At 44.3% G+C, this 19,730-nt stretch overlaps 2 protein-coding genes across 6 annotated transcripts in view; both read left to right on the top strand.

The window, feature by feature from the left end:
• FNBP4 (formin binding protein 4) overlaps positions 1–4,517 on the top strand; it is a 52,006-nt gene extending 47,489 nt beyond the window's left edge. For both annotated transcript variants that reach the window (XM_030828639.1, XM_030828640.1), the window contains exons 16-17: positions 974–1,131; positions 3,524–4,517. In XM_030828639.1, the coding sequence (XP_030684499.1) occupies positions 974–1,131; positions 3,524–3,614 (249 nt within the window). In that variant the 3' untranslated portion in view covers positions 3,615–4,517. The remainder of the gene's footprint in view (positions 1–973; positions 1,132–3,523) is intronic.
• Positions 4,518–5,615: 1,098 nt separating this feature from the next.
• AGBL2 (ATP/GTP binding protein like 2) overlaps positions 5,616–19,730 on the top strand; it is a 55,825-nt gene continuing 41,710 nt past the window's right edge. For 3 of the 4 annotated variants that reach the window (XM_030828638.1, XM_030828637.1, XM_030828635.1), the window contains exons 1-6: positions 5,616–6,125; positions 6,268–6,399; positions 6,670–6,733; positions 13,042–13,095; positions 14,212–14,397; positions 19,373–19,480. In XM_030828638.1, coding sequence (XP_030684498.1) covers positions 6,367–6,399; positions 6,670–6,733; positions 13,042–13,095; positions 14,212–14,397; positions 19,373–19,480 — 445 coding nt within the window. In that variant the 5' untranslated portion in view covers positions 5,616–6,125; positions 6,268–6,366. The remainder of the gene's footprint in view (positions 6,126–6,267; positions 6,400–6,669; positions 6,734–13,041; positions 13,096–14,211; positions 14,398–19,372; positions 19,481–19,730) is intronic. The other variant, XM_030828636.1, reaches the window with a different exon arrangement.

The following is a 19,730-nucleotide window of genomic DNA, read 5'->3' as shown; positions in this document are numbered from 1 at the left end:
TTGGTAGGAACACTGCATCTAGTTAAAATTTGAAAACGGGAACACTGTAATTCTGAGATGCTATAAAGGCAATATTTTGAATTGCGTAGGATAGGGAGGTTAAAGGAAGTTTATATGACCTGATTTTAAAAAATATCGCATTTACAAAGCTTTATAGATTTTTTTTTTTTGAGACAGAGTCCTCGCTCTGTAGCCCAGGCTGGAGTGCAGTGGCGATCTCGGCTCACTGCAAGATCCACCTCCCGGGTTCATGCCATTCTCCTATCTCAGCCTTCTGAGTAGCTGGGACTACAGGTGCCCGCCACCACACCTGGCTAATTTTTTGTATGTTTAGCAGAGACGGGGTTTCACCGTGTTAGCCAGGGTGGTCTCGATCTCCTGACCTCATGATCCACCCGCCTCGGCCTCCCGAAGTGCTGGGATTACAGGCTTGAGCCACTGTGCCCAGCCTGCTTTATAGATTTTTTTTTTTTTTTTTTTTTTTTTTTTTTTTTTTTTGAGACGGAGTCTCATTCTCTCGCCCAGGCTGGAGTGCAGTGGTGCAATCTCGGCTCACTGCAAGCTCCGCTTCCCGGGTTCACGCCATTCTCCTGCCTCAGCCTCTCTGAGTAGCTGGGACTACAGGCGCCCGCCACCATGCCCGGCTAATTGTTTTTTTTGTATTTTTAGTAGAGACGGGGTTTCACAGTAGTCTCGATCTCCTGACCTCGTGATCCGCCCGCCTCGGCCTCCCAAAGTGCTGGGATTACAAGCGTGAGCCACCATGCCCGGCCTGCTTTATAGATTTTTAACCAAGCCTTTTCATTTATAGTTGATAAGAAATTTATGGCAAGAACTTAGAATGGTATTTACTTTCTTTTTTAAAGTGTGCATATTCTTTAGAACTAGGAAAAGGATCCTGACCTCCATTGTAGAGGACTCTTATCCTTATTTTATGTTTTCTATTCCTTTTGAACTTTAACCTTTGTTACAGGCAAAGAAGAGTAAGACCAAAATGCCATCTTTGGTAAAAAAGTGGCAGAGTATCCAGCGTGAGTTAGATGAAGAGGACAATTCTAGTTCCAGTGAAGAGGATCGGGAATCAACTGCACAGAAGCGAATTGAAGAGTGGAAACAGCAGCAGCTGGTTAGGTAAAAGAAAAGGAAACACAGATGAGATGGGGTTTTGGAGTAGGTTGAGACCTACTATGAAATGGAGTAGGTTGTGGTTGTTATAGATGCATTAGAATAGACATATTCTTAAAATCACAGCTTGTAAATTTATCTAAAAGTTTCTAATTTATAAACATGTTTAATTCCTTATAGAAATTATGGTGTAGCCTTTTTTCAAAATCAGAAACAACAGAGTTGTAATACTTTGTCCAGTTGATTGTTGGTCTTAGGCAAAGGCCTTTGTTAACTCTCAGTACATCATTTACTATCTAGATCCAGTGGACCCTTTTATACACACACACACACACACACACACACACATATTAACTTATTTTACAAACAATTTATAGAATCAGACCCTTTTATACACACACACATTAACTTATTTTACAAATAATTTACAGAATTAGAATAAAGTTTTTCCCCTGTCCCTATATTTCAGTCAAGCAAGGTAGAATACAGAGCTGCCTTCTCAATTACACTTATTCTAGAATAGAAGTTAATGAGAGAGCACACCACACTAGGAACTAAATGAACCTCTTCTAGGTAAGAAAATCCTTCACTACCTTGCTTGACTAGAATAAAAGGATAGGGAGAACTGGCTTCAAGTAATTGCACCTCAGCCTCCCAGAGTGTTGGGAATACAAGTGTGAGCCACCACACTCAGGTCAGAAATATTTTTTATGATGAAAGCACATGTTGGGCCGGGCATGGTGGCTCACGCCTGTAATCCCAGCACTTTGGGAGGCCAAGGCGGGTAGATCACTAGGTCAGGAATTCGAGACCAGCCTGGCCAACGTGGTGAAACCCCATCTCTACTAAAAATACAAAAATTAGCTGGGCCTGGTGGCGAATGCCTGTAATCGTTGAGGCAGAAGAATCGTTTGAACTCGCGAGGCGGAGGTTGCAGTGAGCCAAGACTGTGCTATTGCACTCCAGCCTGGACGACAGAGCAAGACTCCATCTCAAAAAAAAAAAAAAAAAAAAAATGTTGGCTGGGCACTGTGGCTCACACCTGTAGTCCTAGATGCTTGGGAGGCTGAGGCAAGAAGATGGCTTTCTCAAAAATTCTAGAAATTTTAAAGACCTTAGACACAGCAAGTACAATTTTTTATTTCATATTTTCCTTGTTTTAAAGGTATACATTCTGAAATGGGCAGCATTCTTTGACTGCAACTCACTGTTCATCAGTTGTCAGTGTATAACCTAGAACATAGCTGTCTATTACTGATGCCAGATTTCAAATTCATCTCTGATGGGTTCTAGCTTAGTTTTTATTAAAGGATCTAATGCATCCATTCTGTTAATTGCAAGATAGAATTTGAATTTTAATCCTTACAAATAAAACTACTTGAAAGAGAAACTCAAAAACATTAGATCCGGCCGGGTGCAGTGGCTCACGCCTGTAATCCCAGCACTTTGGGAGGCCGAGGCGGGTGGATCACGAGGTCAGGAGTTCGAGAACAGCCTGGCCAACATAGTGAAACCCTGTCTTTACTAAAAATATAAAAATTAACTGGACATGGTGGCAGGCGCCTGTAGTCCAAGCCACTTGGGAGGCTGAGGCAGGAGAATCGCTTGGACCTAGGAGGCGTAGGTTGCAGTGAGCCGAGATCATGCCACTGCACTCCAGTCTGGGCAACAGAGCAAGACTCCATCACACACACAAAAAAAAAACACATTAGATCCCAGGGTCCCTGTTCGTAGATTGAGGATTAGATATATCTCCCCTGAAGAATCATAACTCCTATGGGCTAAGAAAAGCTCTAATAGAACATGTTTCATTTCTTCAGTGTGCCTGTAATGGTTACTGGAGGTATATTTATATAAAATAAATAAGGCCGGGCACGGTGGCTCATGCCTGTAATCCCAGCACTTTGGGAGGCCAAGGCAGTCAGATCACCTGAGGTTGGGAGTTTGAGACCAGCCTGACCAACATAGAGAAACCCTGTCTCTACTAAAAAAAAAAAAAGCCAGGCATGGTTGTGCATGCCTGTAATCCCAGCTACTCTGAGGGGAGGCTGAGGCAGGAGAATTGCTTGAACCTGGGAGGCAGAGGTTGCAGTGAGCTGAGATTGCGCCATTGCACTCCAGCCTGGGCAACAAGAGCAAAATTCCGTCTCAATCGATCAATAATAAATAAATAAATATGCACTTAGACATATACATAAAACTGGGGAGTGTTTGACCTATCAGAATGAAGAAGTTTGATGAAGAATATACTGATATTTGGCTGAGAAACAAAAGATTTTCATAAACATAGACGTGATAGATCAGGTTTTTAATTTCAGTTAGATTTTTATTTGCTGGGAAATGAATACTTTTGTTAATTTTTCTTTCCACTAAAATAATCTTTATGTTGTTTTCACAGTGGCATGGCAGAGAGAAATGCTAATTTTGAAGCCCTTCCTGAGGATTGGAGAGCAAGGCTAAAGAGAAGGAAAATGGCTCCAAACACATAGTTTTTAAGTTTTTAAAACTTTTTTTTTGTATTATTATTTGTTTTGTGTTCGGTTCAAAGTCTTAACCAGTTTTATTGTCAAATAAACTATAAATGTTATGGGGGAGATGTTATAAATTTCCTGGGCAAGAGCGTATGCATACAAAGTTTTCACTTTTGTGAAATGTAATTTTTCTGTTTTGCAAAGGGATGAGGTGATTGGAATTGCTTTGACCATGCTGCCTTTATTCTCAAACTGGCAAACTTAGCATGTTAGGTATATTAACCTCATCAGTCTTGAAGAACATGTGGCTCATGACTATAACACTTCTGTAGAGGACTACCTGACAAAAGTGAAGAATTAACTTCTCGTCCAGAACAAGTGCAATTCAGAAGGCAGCTCTGCATTCTAGCTTGACTGGAATTTTCTGAATCTTTTTCTGGCCTCTTTTCTCTAGTCGGCCACCCCTGAAGTGCTGAGGTCTAAGTGGTTTACCTCGTGCTGATAGATGGCCACACTCTTTAGAGTAGTTCTCATAAGTTCTAGAACTGGTAGCTCGGTCGTTTCGCACACTAGGTGGCATACAGGCAGCAGCAGGTGTTCATATCCGTGATTTTGAGAATTTCCCCTCAAGTATGTGGCAGTAAATGCAATGAGACACTCTATGTATTAATGTCTCCATTGTCTTAACCCTGTTCCAAAACAAAATTCACCTCCTTTCTTTATGTGAATGTATTCTCCATAAAATTCCAGTATTTAAAAAGCAGTTTACTGTTCTGTACTTTCTATTGTATCACAATCAGGTAAAAGTCACTTTAAACTGAGGAAATGGCAAATTGTGTTTTAAAGCTCTTTGTATTTCTCCAGTTTCTGACCTTGTAAATTTGTATATATGCACTAATAAAGCTTTTTTTATAATCCTGATGGGTTATCCTTTTGCTCGTCAACGCCTGTTATTCTGATTATGTAACCAGGACTTGTTTTTTTTTCTAAGCATATACAATGCAAGGTGCAAACATTTAAGAACAGCTTTCAAGAAAAAGAGCAGCAGATCTTGAATGGGGAGTGGTAGGGCCAGTTTAGACAAACAGGCTTCTAGTCCCAGATGGTGCTGTGTGATCAAAGTTTTGGGGTCTAATATTATCTATAATATCTAGATTGGTTAATAGCCATATTAGATAATATTTGACCTACTTAATTCCTGGCAATGAGGTAATATGGTTAACATTTCAGAAAAAAAGGTGCTTTATAGCTTTTTTCCCCCACTGATAAAAGTAACAGATACGATTATACTCATATATAGTTAACCAAAGACACGTGGTTGAATTTTATTGTAGTATATTTATTTATTTTTTTGGAGACAGAATTTTGCTCTTGTCGCCCAGGCTGGAGTGCAATGGCACGATCTCGGCTCACCGCAACCTCCGCCTCCCAGGTTCAAGTGATTCTCCTGCCTCAGCGTCCCGAGTAGCTGGGATTACAGGCATGCGCCACCACACCCGGCTAATTTTGTATTTTTAGTAGAGATGGGGTTTTTCCATGTTGGTCAGGCCAGTCTCCAACTCCCGACCTCCCAAAGTTCTGGGATTACAGGCGAGAGCCACCGCGCCCGGCCTGGAGTATATTTCTATGCATATAATTGATTTTTTAAACCTAATCAAAATGTATGATTTGATTTGCTAGCTTTGTTTCTTAAGATTTTCAGTGTAGAAGGTAATTTTTCCTTTCTAGCTATGCAGTGGAGAGAATGTTAAGGCGAAAGGAGAGAAGCAGCAGCTCTCTTAGAGCAAAGTATGCATAATAATTATCTAAAGCTAACAGCAAACGAGCTTGGAAATATGTTGAAGGCTACTGGCGCCGTACTCATCAATGCGGTTTCGATTCCCAGGCTGGGGCTGTAATGTATGAGGGGAAGAAAGCCGCTGCCCGCCATACATGTTGCAGACCTTCCGGGGCTTCCTGCTCCCTCCTTGGGGGCGGGGCCTAGCTCCCCGGAAGTGCCCGGCCGCCCCGCCCTTCCTCCGCTTCCCGCTCGCGGTTGCTAGGTTACCCGGGCCCTCACAGAAGGCGGTGGCGGGCGGGTGCAGCGAGTTTGTCCCCTTGCCCGCACACTGCTTGACCTCTGTACTTAAGTGCGGTGGCCGCCTGCCTCGCTGGAGCTTCTCTGCTGCACCCATCCGTGCTGCTTGGGACGGGCCGGGGCGCGAAGGCGGTCGCACCCATCGCTCTGCCCTCCTGGGAAGTTTCTGCTCTCCTTCCCCACTCCTACCCTTAAGGAAACCCCCTCACCGCCTGCCCCGGACCAGGTTCCTCTGAACCCTAAATTCAATCTAAATTCAATCTTCAGGGCCCACTCTCCCAACCCTCTGACCGTTTTCCATCGACACCAACCGAGACGACTTCGTCGCGTGCTCCCATCCCCATTTCTCTCACTTTCCTGTGGCGAGCATCTCCCTTCTCAGGGAAAGGGAAGCATGGGGCCAGCACCTTAGGAAGAAGAGGCGGGAAGATACGCCGCCCTCCCTGTCTCAGGTGCACCTCTGGCCTCGGCGTGACCACCTTGTTCAGCTGAGGAGAAGGCGGGTTGGCAGGGTTTTCTGAAGTCAAGAGGGAGCTGGGGGACGCCCGGGGAGGTATTGGCAGTTTTTTCACTTTTCCTCTTCTGGCTTTGTAGCTTCTCGTGTGTCATCAGCTGCCCATTTGGAAATTGGGCAGGGTTTGCGACTGGTTTTCTAGTCATTGACTAGTTTTCAGCCTACCATCCAGAAGTAACATGTTCCCAGCCTTGGAAACGCACCTAAAGCAGGTCGGTACACAACACGGAGAGCCACAGAAATTTCTTCGGGGAACTCCGTTTCTTCGGGAACTCCACAGAAATCTGCTACTAGATGAGAAGGGATGTTCTGGTGGCATCTTTTCTCAGCTGGAGATCTTGATCCCCACGGTAGAATAATTCGCATGGAGTGCAGCTCGCTTGGCTTAGTTTGGTCCTATGCAACAACGCGCATGTACTTCTTGTTGAGTCTATTATGGTTTGAAAACATTATCTTGATTGAAGTGGCCTTTCCTTTCACAGACTGTTCCTGATCCTTATGAAGACTTTATGTACCGTCACCTCCAATATTATGGCTACTTTAAAGGTAATACCATGTTCTTATCTAGTATCACCTTTCCTGGACTCGAGAGGAAAATTCCTTCGTTAGCTGGGAGGGTTGCACTTGGGTAGACTAATAAATAATTTGCATTGACAAATACTTTTTCCTCTACCATTAGTGAAAAGTACTTCCTTTCCCCATTCATCTGCGGGTCACCTCTGTCAACTAGACAGCATCACTTAATACAAAGGTCTGTTTCTGGGCTCTCTATTCCATTGGTCTGTTTGTCTATCCTTTACCAATATCACTGTCTCTTAATTACTATATGGCATTAAAAGTCTTTATCTGGAAAGACATGTCTTCCCACCTTGTTCTTCAGAAGTCTCACGGCTGTTCTTGAGTCTGTCTTACTATATAAATTTTACAATTGGCGGCCGGGCACAGTGGCTCACATCTGTAATCCCAGCACTTTGGGAGGCCGAGACGAGCAGAGCACGAGGTAAGGAGATCGAGACCATCCTGGCTAACATGGTGAAACCCCGTCTCTACTAAAAATACAAAAAAATTAGCCGGGCGTGGTGGCGGGCGCCTGTAGTCCCAGCTACTCGGAAGGCTGAGGCAGGAGAATGGCCTGAACCCGGGAGGTGGCGCTTGCAGTGAGCCAAGACCGAGCCACTGCACTCCAGCCTGGGCGACAGAGCGAGAGTCCGTCTCAAAAAAATAAATAAATAAAAATTTAATGGCCGGGCGCGGTGGCTCACGCTTGTAATCCCAGCACTTTGGGAGGCCAAGGCGGGCGGATCACGAGGTCAGGAGATCGAGACCACGGTGAAACCCCGTCTCTACTAAAAATACAAAAAATTAGCCGGGCATAATGGGCGGGCGCCTGTAGTCCCAGCTACTCAGAGAGGCTGAGGCAGGAGAATGGCGTGAACCCGGGAGGCGGAGCTTGCAGTGAGCCGAGATTGCGCCACTGCACTCCAGCCTGGGCGACAGAGCGAGACTCCGTCTCAAAAAAAAAAAACACTTAGTAAAACATTTAAAAAAATAAATTTTACAATTGGCTTATGACATTTTATTTTATTTTATTTTTTATTTATTTTGAGATGAAGTCTCGCCCTGTCGCCCAGGCTGGAGTGCAATGGCACAATCTCGGCTCACTGCAACCTCTGCCTCCCAGGTTCAAGAGATTCTCCTGCCTCAGTCTCCTGAGTAGCTGCGATTATAGGCGCGAGCCACCACGCCCGGGTAATTTTTGTTTCTTTCTTTCTTTTTTTTTTTTTTTTGAGATGGAGTCTCACTCTTTTCACCCAGGCTGGAGTGCAATGGCGCAATCTCGGCTCACTGCAACCTCCACCTCCTGGGTTCAAGAGATTCACCTGCTTCAGCCTCCCAAGTAGCTGGGATTACAGGTGCCCACCACCACTCCCAGCTAATTTTTTTGTGTATTTGTAGTAGAGACGGGGTTTCAACATGTTGGCCAGGATGGTCTTGAACTCCTGACCTCAGGTGATCCACCTGCCTAGGCCTCCCAAAATGGTAGGATTACAGACGTGAGCTACCGCGCCCAGCGTTTTTTTTATTTTTGAGACAGAGTTGCGCTCTCGTTGCCCAGGCTGGAGTGCAGTGGCACATCTAGGCTTGCTGCAACTTCCACCTCCGGGGGTCAAACGATTTTCCTGCCTCAGCCTCCCAAGTACCCAAGTAGCTGGGATTACAGGCGTGCACCACCATGCCTGGCTAATTTTGTATTTTTAGTAGAAACGGTTTCACCATGTTGGCCAGGCTGGTCTCGAACTGACCTCAGGTGATCCACCCGCCTCAGCCTCCCAAAATGCCGAGATTACAGGCATGAGCCACCGCGCTTGGCCTAATTTTGGTATTTTTAGTAGACACAGGGTTTCCTCATGTTGGCCAGGCTGTTCTCGAACTCCTGACCTAAGGTGATCCACCCACCTTGGCCTCCCAAAGTGCTGGGATTACAGGCGTGAGCCACTGTCCCCGGCCCACTTATGACATTTTAAAAGATTATAGGAATTGCATTGAATCTGTAGATCAAATTTCACAAGAACTGGCAATTTTTCAACACTGGGTTCTCCAATCTATGACTATAATACATATCTCTGTTTACTTAGGTCTTTAATGTCTCCCAATAAAGATTTATAGTTTTTCATAATACTTCATATTTTTATGCTATTATAAATGTTGATCTTCTTAAAATTTAATTTCCCAACTTTGTTACTGGTATATTGAAATAAGATGGAGTAATATTCATTGTATTAATATTAATTTTATTTCTATCAAAGAACATTGTTCAACTTTTTTATTTTTTTATTTTTTATTTTTTATTTTTTATTTATTTTTTTTTTGAGAAGGAGTCTTGCTCTGTCGCCCAGGCTGGAGTGCAGTGGCGCAATCTTGGCTCACTGCAAGCTCCGCCTCCTGGGTTCACGCCATTCTCCTGCCTCAGCCTCTCCGAGTAGCTGGGACTACAGGCGCCTGCCACCACGCCCGGCTAATTTTTTGTATTTTTAGTAGAGACGGGGTTTCATGGTCTCGATCTCCTGACCTCGTGATCCGCCCGCCTCGGCCTCCCAAAGTGCTGGGATTACAAGCGTGAGCCACCGCGCCCGGCCTTTTTTTTTTTTTTTTTGTGACGGAGTCTCGCTCTTGTCGCCCAGGCTGGAGTACAGCAGCACTATCTCAGCTCACTGCAACCTCTGCCTCCTGGGTTCAAGCTATTCTCGTGCCTCAGCCTCCTGAGTATCTGGGATTACAGGCGCCCGCCACCACTCCTGGCTAATTTTTGTACTTTTAGTAGAGATGGTGTTTTGCCATGTTAGCCAGGCTGGTCTCAAACTCCCAACCTCAGGTGATTGGCCCACCTCAGCCTCCCAAAGTGCTAGGATTGCAGGTGCGAGCCAATACACCCGGCCAATATTGATAATTTTTTTTTTTTTTTTTTGAGACAGAGTCTTGCTCTGTCAAAAGGCTGGAGTGCAGTGGCTCCATCTCGGCTCACTACAACCTCTGCCTCCTGGCTTCAAGTGGTTCTTCTGCCTCAGCCTCCCGAGTAACTGGGACTACAGGCGTGCGCCACCATGCCCAGCTAATTTTTGTATTTTTAGTGGAGATGGGGTTTCACCATGTTGACCAGGATGATCTTGATCTCTTGACCTCGCGACCTGCCTGCCTTGGCCTCCCAAAGTGCTGGGATTACAAGCATGAGCCACTGTGCCCAGCTGATAATTTTTAAAGGAAAAATCTAAACTTCTCTTTGGAAAAAATATCATTAATAAAGTAAAGGACAAACTAAAAAAAAAGGCCGGGCGCAGTGGCTCATGCCTGTAATCCCAGCACTTTGGGAGGCTGAGACGGGCGGATCACGAGGTCAGGAGATCGAGACCATCCTGGCTAACACGGTGAAACCCCGTCTCTACTAAAAATACAAAAAATTAGCCGGGTGTGGTGGTGGGCGCCTGTAGTCCCAGCTACTCGGAAGGCTGAGACAGGAGAATGGTGTGAACCCAGGAGGCGGAGCTTGCAGTGAGCCGAGATTGCGCCACTGCACTCCAGCCTGGGCAACACAGCAAGACTCCGTCTCAAAAAAAAAAAAAAAAACTAAAGAAAAAATTTGCAGCAAATTTGCCAAAGGGTTCACTTCCTTTACATATAACAGCTCTTTCAAATCAGTAAGTGTTAATAAAAGATGATTAGGCTGGGCACAGTGGCTCATGCTTGTAATCCCAGCACTTTGGGAGGCCAAGGTAGGCAGATCACCTGAGGTCAGGAGTTCGAAACCAGCCTGGCCAATATGGTGAAACCCCGTCTCTACTAAAAATAGAAAAATTATCCCAGCGTGATGGTGCCCACCTGTAATCCCAGCTACTCAGGAGGCTGAAGCGGGAGATTCGCTTGAACTCGGGAGGCAGAGGTTGCAGTGAGAGGAAATCGCGCCACTTCACTCCAGCCTGGGTGCCAGAGCAAGACTCCACCTCAAAAAAAAAAAAAAAAAAAGATGAGGCCGGGAGCGGTGGCTCACGCCTGTAATCCCAGCACTTTGGGAGGCCGAGGCAGGCGGATCACAAGGTCAGGAGATCAAGATCATCCTGGCTAACACGGTGAAACGCCATCTCTACGAAAAATTCAAAAAATTAGCTGGGCGTTGTGGTGGGCACCTGTAGTCCCAGCTACTTGGGAGGCTGAGGCAGGAGAATCGCTTGAACCCGGGAAGCAGAGGTTGCTGTGAGCCGAGATCGTGCCACTGCACTCCAGCCTGGGCGACTGAGCGAGACTCCGTCTCAAAAAAAAAAAAAGATGACTAAAGCTGAACATGGTGGCAAATGCCTGTAGTCTCAGCCATTTGGGAGCCTGAGGCAGGAGGATCATTTGAGCCCAGGATTGCCCAGGATTTTGAGTCTGGCCTGGGCAACATAGAGAGACTCTTTCTGTAAATAAACACAACAAAAAAGATGACCAAATAGAAAAATGAGTAAAAGACATGAACAAGTAGTTCATGGAAAAACATAGTCAATAAGCATATGAAAAGATACTCCACTACTAACTGAAGATGCAAATCAAAATAGCAAGTTACCATTTTTTAAAATTATGAGATTTGGGCAAAATTTTAAAGAAACTTAATACGTAGTGTAGGTTAGGGTATGGGGGAACACATTTTCCTATACTGCTGTTGCCAATGTGAGTAAGTAGACTTTTAGGAAGGCAATTTGGCGATAGCTGGTGATATGGTTTGGCTGTGTCCCCACCCAAATCTCATCTTAAATTCCCACATGTTGTGGGAGGGACCCGGTGGGAGGTAATTGAATCATGGGGGCAGGTTTTTTCCATGCTGTCCTTGTGATAGTGAATAAGTCTCACGAGATCAGATGGTTCTATAAGGGGGAGTTTCCCTGCACAAGCTCTCTCTTTGCCTGGCGCCATCTATTTAAGACATGACTTGCTCCTCCTTGCCTTCTGCCATGATTGTGAGGCCTCCGCAGCCACGTGGAAGTGTAAGTCCATTAAACCTCTTTCTTTTGTAAATTGCCCAGTCAGGGGTATGTCTTTTTCAGCAGTGCGAAAATGGACTAACACAGCAGGGAAAATTAAAACAGTAATTTACCCTTGATGTAGTATTTCCCTTTTCAGGTATGTATCTTATATGTTTGCTTACACCAGCCCAAATTTTCCTATATTCTGTGTGCTAAAGCTCCTGGCAGGGATTAGAAAGGCACGATCTCTGCTCACTGCAACCTTCACCTCCCGGGTTCAAGCAATTCTCCTGCCTCAACCTCCCTAGTAGCTAGGATTACAGGCACGTGCCACCATGCCCAGCTAATTTTTTTTTTTTTTTTTTTTTTTTTTTTTTTTTTTTTAGTAGAGACAGGGTTTCACCATGTTGGCCAGGCTGGTCTCAAACTCCTTACCTCAAGTGATCCACCTGCCTTGGCCTCCCAAAGTGCTGGGATTACAGGCGTGAGCCACCTCGCCCAGCAACCCTGTCTTAAAAAAACAAAAGAGAAAGCCTTTTCATATGAGCACCAAAAACAAAACAAAACAAAAAACACCTTATTCTTTTGAGGCTGGACTCAAATTCCTGGGCTCAAGTGACCACAACCCAACCCCTACCCTGCAGCCTCTGGACTAGGTGGGACTATAGGCACACGCCACCTCTCCTGCCTTTACCCCATTCTTTATAAGGGCACCTAGCATATTCCACAATTATTTATTTTTATTTTTATTTTTTATTTTTTTTGAGACAGAGTGTTGCTCTGTGCCCCAGGCTGGAGTGCAGTGGCACGATCTGGGCTCACTGCAAGCTCCGCCTCCTGGGTTCACGGCATTCTCCTGCCTCAGCCTCTCGAGTAGCTGGGACTACAGGTGCTTGCCACCACGCCCGGCTAATCTTTTGTATTTTTAGTAGAGACAGGATTTCACCATGTTAGCCAGGATGGTCTCCATCTCCTGACCTCGTGATCCGCCTGCCTCAGCCTCCCAAAGTGCTGGGATTACAGGCATGAGCCACCACGCCCAGCCGGCCAGGCTGGTCTTGAACTCCCAACCTCAGGTAATCTGCCTGCCTCGGCCTCCCAAAGTGTTAGGATTACATGTGTGAGCTACCGCACCCAGCCTGCTTTATATTTCTTTAGTTATGAGTGACATTGTGCAGCTTTACTATCTTTTCAAATGTTTATTTCCTTTTATTTCCCCCATTGAAGTATGGGAGAAAGATTTAGATAGAAATGCAGGGGTCTAAAGTGGGCATAGGAAATGAGAAGGAATGGGGATAGTGGACGGAAGAAAAGAAGACAACGATTCCTGACACAAACGGTGCCTCCTCTTCCCCTTTCTAGGGCCTACCAGTTTATCTTCAGCTGTGCACAGACAGATAGAAGCCATCAATAGAGGTATTTCATGTCCTTCCAGACCAGAAAATTCAAGCTCCTTTTTTGGACTATGTCTTCATCACCTGCTGTTCCCACCAGACCTAAGAATTACCAGACAGGAATGGGATTCATGCCTGATGAGCACTGAAGGACCCTCAGCCTTTAGTTCCCCCTTTCATTTCCATTTTTTTCTTTTTCCCTCATTCCCTTTCTTTTTTTTTTTTTTTTGACACAGACTTTCACTCTTGGCTGGGCTGGATGCAGTGGCACGGCCTCAGCTCACTGCAACCTCCACCTCCCAGATTCAAGGATTCTCCTGCCTCAGCCTTCCGAGTAGCTGGGATTACAGGCATGTGCCACCACGCCCAGCTAATTTTTGTGTTTTTAGTAGAGACAGGATTTCACCACGTTGGCCAGGCTGGTCTCAAACTCCTAAACTCAGATGATCCGCCTGCCTCAGCCTCCCAAAGTTCTGGGATTACAGGCTTGAGCCACCACGCCTGGCCCCTCCTTTTTTATCTTCCTGAAAGCCTTTCTTTTCTTCCCTTTTTTTCTCATTCTTTCTTTCCCAAGAGCTCTTCCTCTCTTCTGCCCCATCTCATGCCTTCTCTCCCCTTCCTCTTTCCATCTTCTTTGTTTTATGTCTGTCTTTCCTTTGTGTGGTTATATTATGGCCCTGAAATTTTATTTATAGATTATTTCACTATAGTTGATAAAAAAGAAGAAAAAAAGAATAAAGTTTTATGTAATTTTTTAAAAATGCTAATGGATATATTGAAATTTCCTCTCTTGCCACTAGCTAAACAAAAATAATAAAACACATTAACTTTTTATTCGTTGTAACCCACTGTTGAAATGTCTTGGACCATTAAATTTAATTTTTTAAAAAAAGGTTTTTAATTTACCCTAAAGCTTTATATTTAAACATTTAATAGACTGTGCAGAATTTTAACATTTTATAATTTTGACCCTGTTATTCTGGACTAAATCTTCTTGAAGAAGAAACATATCAGAGAATCATATATCTGTGCTAATATTTTAATATAATGCTTAAAATAGTTTCATTGTTATAGATGAGCAGTAAAGTAACCAAGGAGGAAAAGGAAGATGTTCACTTACTCTCTTTCCCTTTGGCAGATCCACATATGCTGAGTTTACCACATCTTAGGAGCACACAGCTTCTTTATGATGAGTTAAATGAAGTAAACCCACGTCTTCGAGAACCCCAAGAACTCTTTTCCATTTTGTCTACCAAGAGGCCACTGCAGGCTCCAAGATGGCCAGTTGAATGTGAGGTCATCAAGGAAAACATTCATCATATTGGTAATATGACTTACGTGAAGTGGTCTTGCTATTCTGCCTTTTTTTTTTTTTTTTTTTTTTTTGAGACGAAGTCTCACTGTATTGCCCAGGCTGGAGTGCAATGGTGCGATCTCGGCTCACTGCAACCTCCGCCCCCCAGGTTCAAGCGATTCTCCTCCCTCAGCCTCCTGAGTAGCTGGGATTACAGGCGCACACCACCGCACCCAGCTAATTTTGCATTTTTAAGTAGAGACGGGGTTTCACCATGTGGGCAAGGCTAGTCTCAAACTGCTGACCTCGTGATCCACCCACCTCGGCCTCCCAAAGTGCTGGGATTACAGGCATGAGCCACCAAGCCCAGCCTTCTGCCTGACTTTATTACAAGACCTGAGAATGTTAAGTCCTATGTGCTTAAGTATAAGGCAGGACAGAGTCAACATTTATTTATTCATTTATTTACTGAGACAGAGTCTCACTCTGTCACCCAGGCTGGAGTGCAGTGGCACGATCTCGACTCATGGCAACCCCCATCTCCCAGGTTCAAGTGATTCTCCTGCCTAAGCCCCCCAAGTAGCTGGGATTACAGACGCCCGGCTACCACGCCTGGCTAGTTTTTTTTGTTTTTTTTTTTGAGACTGACTTTCGCTCTTGTTGCCCAGGCTGGAGTGCAATGGCATGAGCTCGGCTCACTGCAACCTCTGCCTCGCAGGTTCAAATGATTCTCCTGCCTCAGCCCCCTGAGTAGCTGGGATTACAGGCATGTGCCACCACACCCAACTAATTTTGTATTTTTAGTAGAAACAGGGTTTCTCCATGTTGGTCAGTCTGGTCTCGAACTCGCAACCTCAGGTGATCCACCCTCCTCGGCCTCCCAAAGTGCTGGGATTACAGATGTGAGCCACTGCACCTGGCTAGTTTTTGTATTTTTATTAGAGTCAGAGTTCCTTCATGTTGGCCAGGCTGGTCTCAAACTCCTGACCCTAAGTGATCCACCCGCCTTGGCCTCCCAAAGTGTTGGGATTACAGGCATGAGCCACTGCACTCAGCCTAGAGTCAACATTTATTAACTCACCCTGAAAAAATTAAACTGTGAGAAACTGATATAAACTCACCAAAATCAAGTTACAGTAATGTGTAAACTAGAATGCTTCTGAGTTTTTCAGAATAGGAGGATACCTTCCTAGAAGCCAAAATATATAAATACTGAAATCTGTTTTCTAGATTAACGTGTTTCAGTGGTTTTTTTCTTTTTCTTTTTTTGGAGAGAGGGCATAGCATCTTACCTAAAAATACAGAGGTGCTACCCTGTCTCAGTATTAATGTGTTTGGTTGTGTGGTATTTTTACCAGTCTTGGTATAATTGAAGACCACATATACCACAACATAGTTTTTACAGTTTTTAATTAAATATAAAATTAATTTAATTTTATATTTTGAGTTTATTGGAGTTTTCTTGTCGGAATGGTGGAGACTTTTTTATGATATTATGGGTCATACCTGTGAGCTCTTGGAGCAAGTACAATCTTCTGCATCCATTTTATGGATTAAGCATTTATGGAAGTGGGTTGCATTAGAAAGTGGGGACTTCTCTAATTACCAGAACAAGTCTAGCAAACATCGTGTATGTCTCTGCTTTATACTACTGGATAAACAACTGGATGTTCCTTTTTTTTTTTTTTTTTTTTTTTTTCCTGAGACAGAGTCTTGCTCTGTCACCCAGGCTGGAGTGCAGTGGTGCAATCTCAGCTCACTGCAACCTCCGCCTCCCGGGTTCAAGCGATTCTCCTGCCTCAGCCTCTCGAGTAGCTGGGATTACAGTCACCCACAACCGCACCCAGCTAATTTTTGTATTTTTAGTACAGACAGGGTGTCACCATCTTGGCCAGGCTGGTCTCGAACTCCTGACCTCGTGATCCACCCGCCTCGGCCTCCCAAAGTGCTGGGATTACAGCTGTGAGCCACCACACCCAGCTGGATGTTCCTCATTTTCTGTCTCCCTGCTTTATAATATTCGTTCATATGTGTTGTTATATGCTAAGTACAGTGCTTGGTGCTAGAGATAATAGTGATGAACAAAGTGGAGAGTTCATGGACCCAGAGTTCATGAACTAGTGGGGAAGTTAAACATTTTACCAGACAATTGCATAGTGCTTGGTCCCTCTGAGCATACCTAACCCAGCTTAGAGATCAGCTAAGTTTTCAAAAGGAGTTGACATCTAAGCTGAGATCTAAAGGATGAGTTTGAAATGATCCACTTAAGAGGGTCAAAGAAAAGTATTTCAGTTGGAAGAAACAGAAAAAGAGCATGGCATGCTTGGGCAACCACAGAACGATGAGCATTAAAAACAAGAGATGAGTCTGAAAATATAGGGAAAAAATAAAAGTGGAGTTTATTTGACTTTATATTTTATTTTAATATTTTATTTTTGAGACAGCATCTTGTTCTGTCACTCAGGCTGGAGTGCACTGGTGCAATCATAGCTCACTGCAGCCTTGAACTCCTAGGCACAAGCCATCCTCCCCCCTCAGCCTCCTGAGTAGCTAGGACTATAGATGTGAGCCACTATGCCTGGCTAATTTTTTTTCTTTTTTGAGAACAGAGTCTCGCTCTGTCGCCCAGGCTGGAGTGCAGTGACATGATCTTGGCTCACTGCAACCTCCGCCTCCCAGGTTCAAGTGCTTCTCTGCCACAGCCTCCCAAGTAGCTGGGATTACAGGCACGTGCCACCACACTCTGCTCATTTTTTATATTTTTGGTAGAGACAGGGTTTCACCATGTTGGCCAGGCTGGTCTTGAACTCCTGACCTCAAATGATCCGCCTGCCTCGGCCTCCCAAAGTGCTGGGATTACAGGTGTAGGCCACCGCGCCCGGCCACCTGGCTAATTTTTAAATAGTTTTTTTGTAGAGACACATGGTCTCACTATGTTGCCCAGGCTACTCCCAAACTCCTGGCCTCAAATGATCCTCCTGGCCTCCTAAAGTGCTGAGATTACAGGTGTGAGCCACCACCCCCAGCAAGGACACTGGAATTTAATAACCAAGTTAATGCTGTGCTAATTCACTAAACTACAAGATCTTTTTTTTTTTTTTTTTGAGACGGAGTCTTGCTCTGTCGCCCAGTCTAGAGTGCAATGGCACAATCTCGGCTCACTGCAACCTCCGCCTCCTAGGTTCAAGCAATTCTCCCGCCTCAGCCTCCTGAGTAGCTGGGATTACAGGTGTGCACCACCACGCCCAGATAATTTTTGTATTTTTTTTTAGTAGAGACGGGGTTTCACCATGTTGGTCAGGCTGGTCTCGAACTCCTGACCTTGTGATCCGCCCGCCTCGGCCTCCCAAAGTGCTGGGATTACAGGCTTGAGCCACTGCGCTTGGCCAACTACATGATCTTTCTTTTATAAAGCAATTTTTAAAAAAATGTTTCAAAGAAACTTATTAACAAACACCTTATTGTTTAAATTAAATTGTATTAATAAGCACCTTATTGGATTTTTTTTTTTTTGAGACAGAATCTCACTCTGTCACCCAGGCTGGAGTGCAGTGGCACCGTGTCAGCTCACTGCAACCTCTGTCTCCTGGGTTCAAGCAATTCTGCCTCAGCCTCCTGAGTAGCTGGGATTACAGGTGCCCACCACCAAACTCGGCTAATTTTTGTATTTTTTAATAGAGACGGGGTTTCACCATGTTGGCCAGGCTGGTCTTGATCTCCTGACCTCATGATCCACTCTCCTCGGCCTCCCAAAGTGTTGGGATTACAGGCATGCAAGCACCTTATTGTTTAAACTAAATTGTCAAAGCCTCATCACTTACCATAATCTTTAAGAAAATAAATTCATATAATATTTGACTGAGGTGTATCTTTATATGCTCTTGGAATTCATCAGTGGCTACTCTTCTAAAAATGATATTGAAAAGTTCAAGTTCCATAAAGGAAATGTTTTTTTTTATTTTTTATTTATTTATTTATATTGAGACAGAGTCTTGCTCTGTTTGCCCAGGCTGGCATGCAGTGGTGTGATCTCGGTTCACTGCAACCTCCGCCTCCCGGGTTAGAGCGATTCTCCTACCTCAGCCTCCCGAGTAGCTGGGACTACAGGCACGTGCCACCATACCCAGCTAATTTTTGTATTTTTAGTAGAGGCGGGGTTTCACTATGTTGGCCAGGCTGGTCTCGAACTCCCGAACTCAGGTAATCTACCCACCTTGTCCTCCCAAAGTGCTGGGATTACAGGCATGAGCCACTGCACCCAGCCAAATAAATCTTTTTAAATTAAGTATTAATGAAAAAGCCTTACCTAGGCACAGTGGCTCACACCTGTAATCCCAGCACTTTGGGAGGCAGAGGAGGGCGGATCACCTGAGGTCGGGAGTTTGAGACCAGCCTGACCAACATGGAGAAACCCCGTCTCTACTAAAAATACAAAATTAGCCGGGCGTGGTGGCACATGCCTGTAATCCCAGCTACTCAGGAGGCTGAGGCGAGAGAATCGCTTGAACCCGGGATGCGGAGGTTGCGGTGAGCCGAGATCGCACCGTTGTACTCTAGCCTGGGCAATAGAGCAAGACTCCATCTCAAAAAAAAAGAAAGAAAAGAAAAAGGCTTGCTTCCTCTGAAACAATTGATAGACTTAGTCCTCTATGGTAATAAAAAAAAGTTATGTTAATGACCATATTTTGCTTATTTTAAGGAAAGTCAGGGCCAAATTTTGAAGAGCTGTTGCAGCAGCTATATTGACCTTTCTGACTTATTTTTAGGTCTTCTATGGATAGTTTATTATTTCATTTTATATGCTCTTTGTTAAAAGTGTCCTTATAAGTCTTTATAGAAAGAAGCAAGACATAATTATTTTATAAACAAGCAGGAAATTTAGGGTGGGAATTTGGTTTGATTCAACCAAACTAGCCATTTGAAAAATTACTATTATTATTTTGTATTCTGATAGTGCCGTTTACATTATTTCTTATTTTGTACTTTTTAAAATGTTTTCTTTCAGAGTGGGCTCCACCTCAACCAGAATACTTCTATCAGCCTAAAGGAAATGAAAAGGTACCAGAGATTGTAGGAGAGAAAAAAGGAACAGTTGTCTATCAATTAGATTCAGGTATTGTCGTTACACTGAACAATGAATGGTTAATCATGACAAAGTTATAACAAACATATGTTCCATGATAAAAGTGATTTGAAAAATTCATAGTTTAGTGGTAAACTCTTTTCCAGGCCAACCTGAGTGGGAGCCTGGAGGAGGAGTCATAACCAGTCTGCTGCAAAATTTCGATAATTTTCTAAAATCAAAGTACATTATTTTTAATAGTTCTAAGTTCGTTTTACAGCTTCTCTCTTGTTATTCTCCT

Source organism: Nomascus leucogenys, chromosome 15 (assembly GCF_006542625.1).
Source record: "Nomascus leucogenys isolate Asia chromosome 15, Asia_NLE_v1, whole genome shotgun sequence".
NCBI classification, from domain to species: domain Eukaryota; kingdom Metazoa; phylum Chordata; class Mammalia; order Primates; family Hylobatidae; genus Nomascus; species Nomascus leucogenys.
Note: the sequence above shows the minus strand (reverse complement) of the source record. Positions and strands in the feature narration are given on the sequence as shown.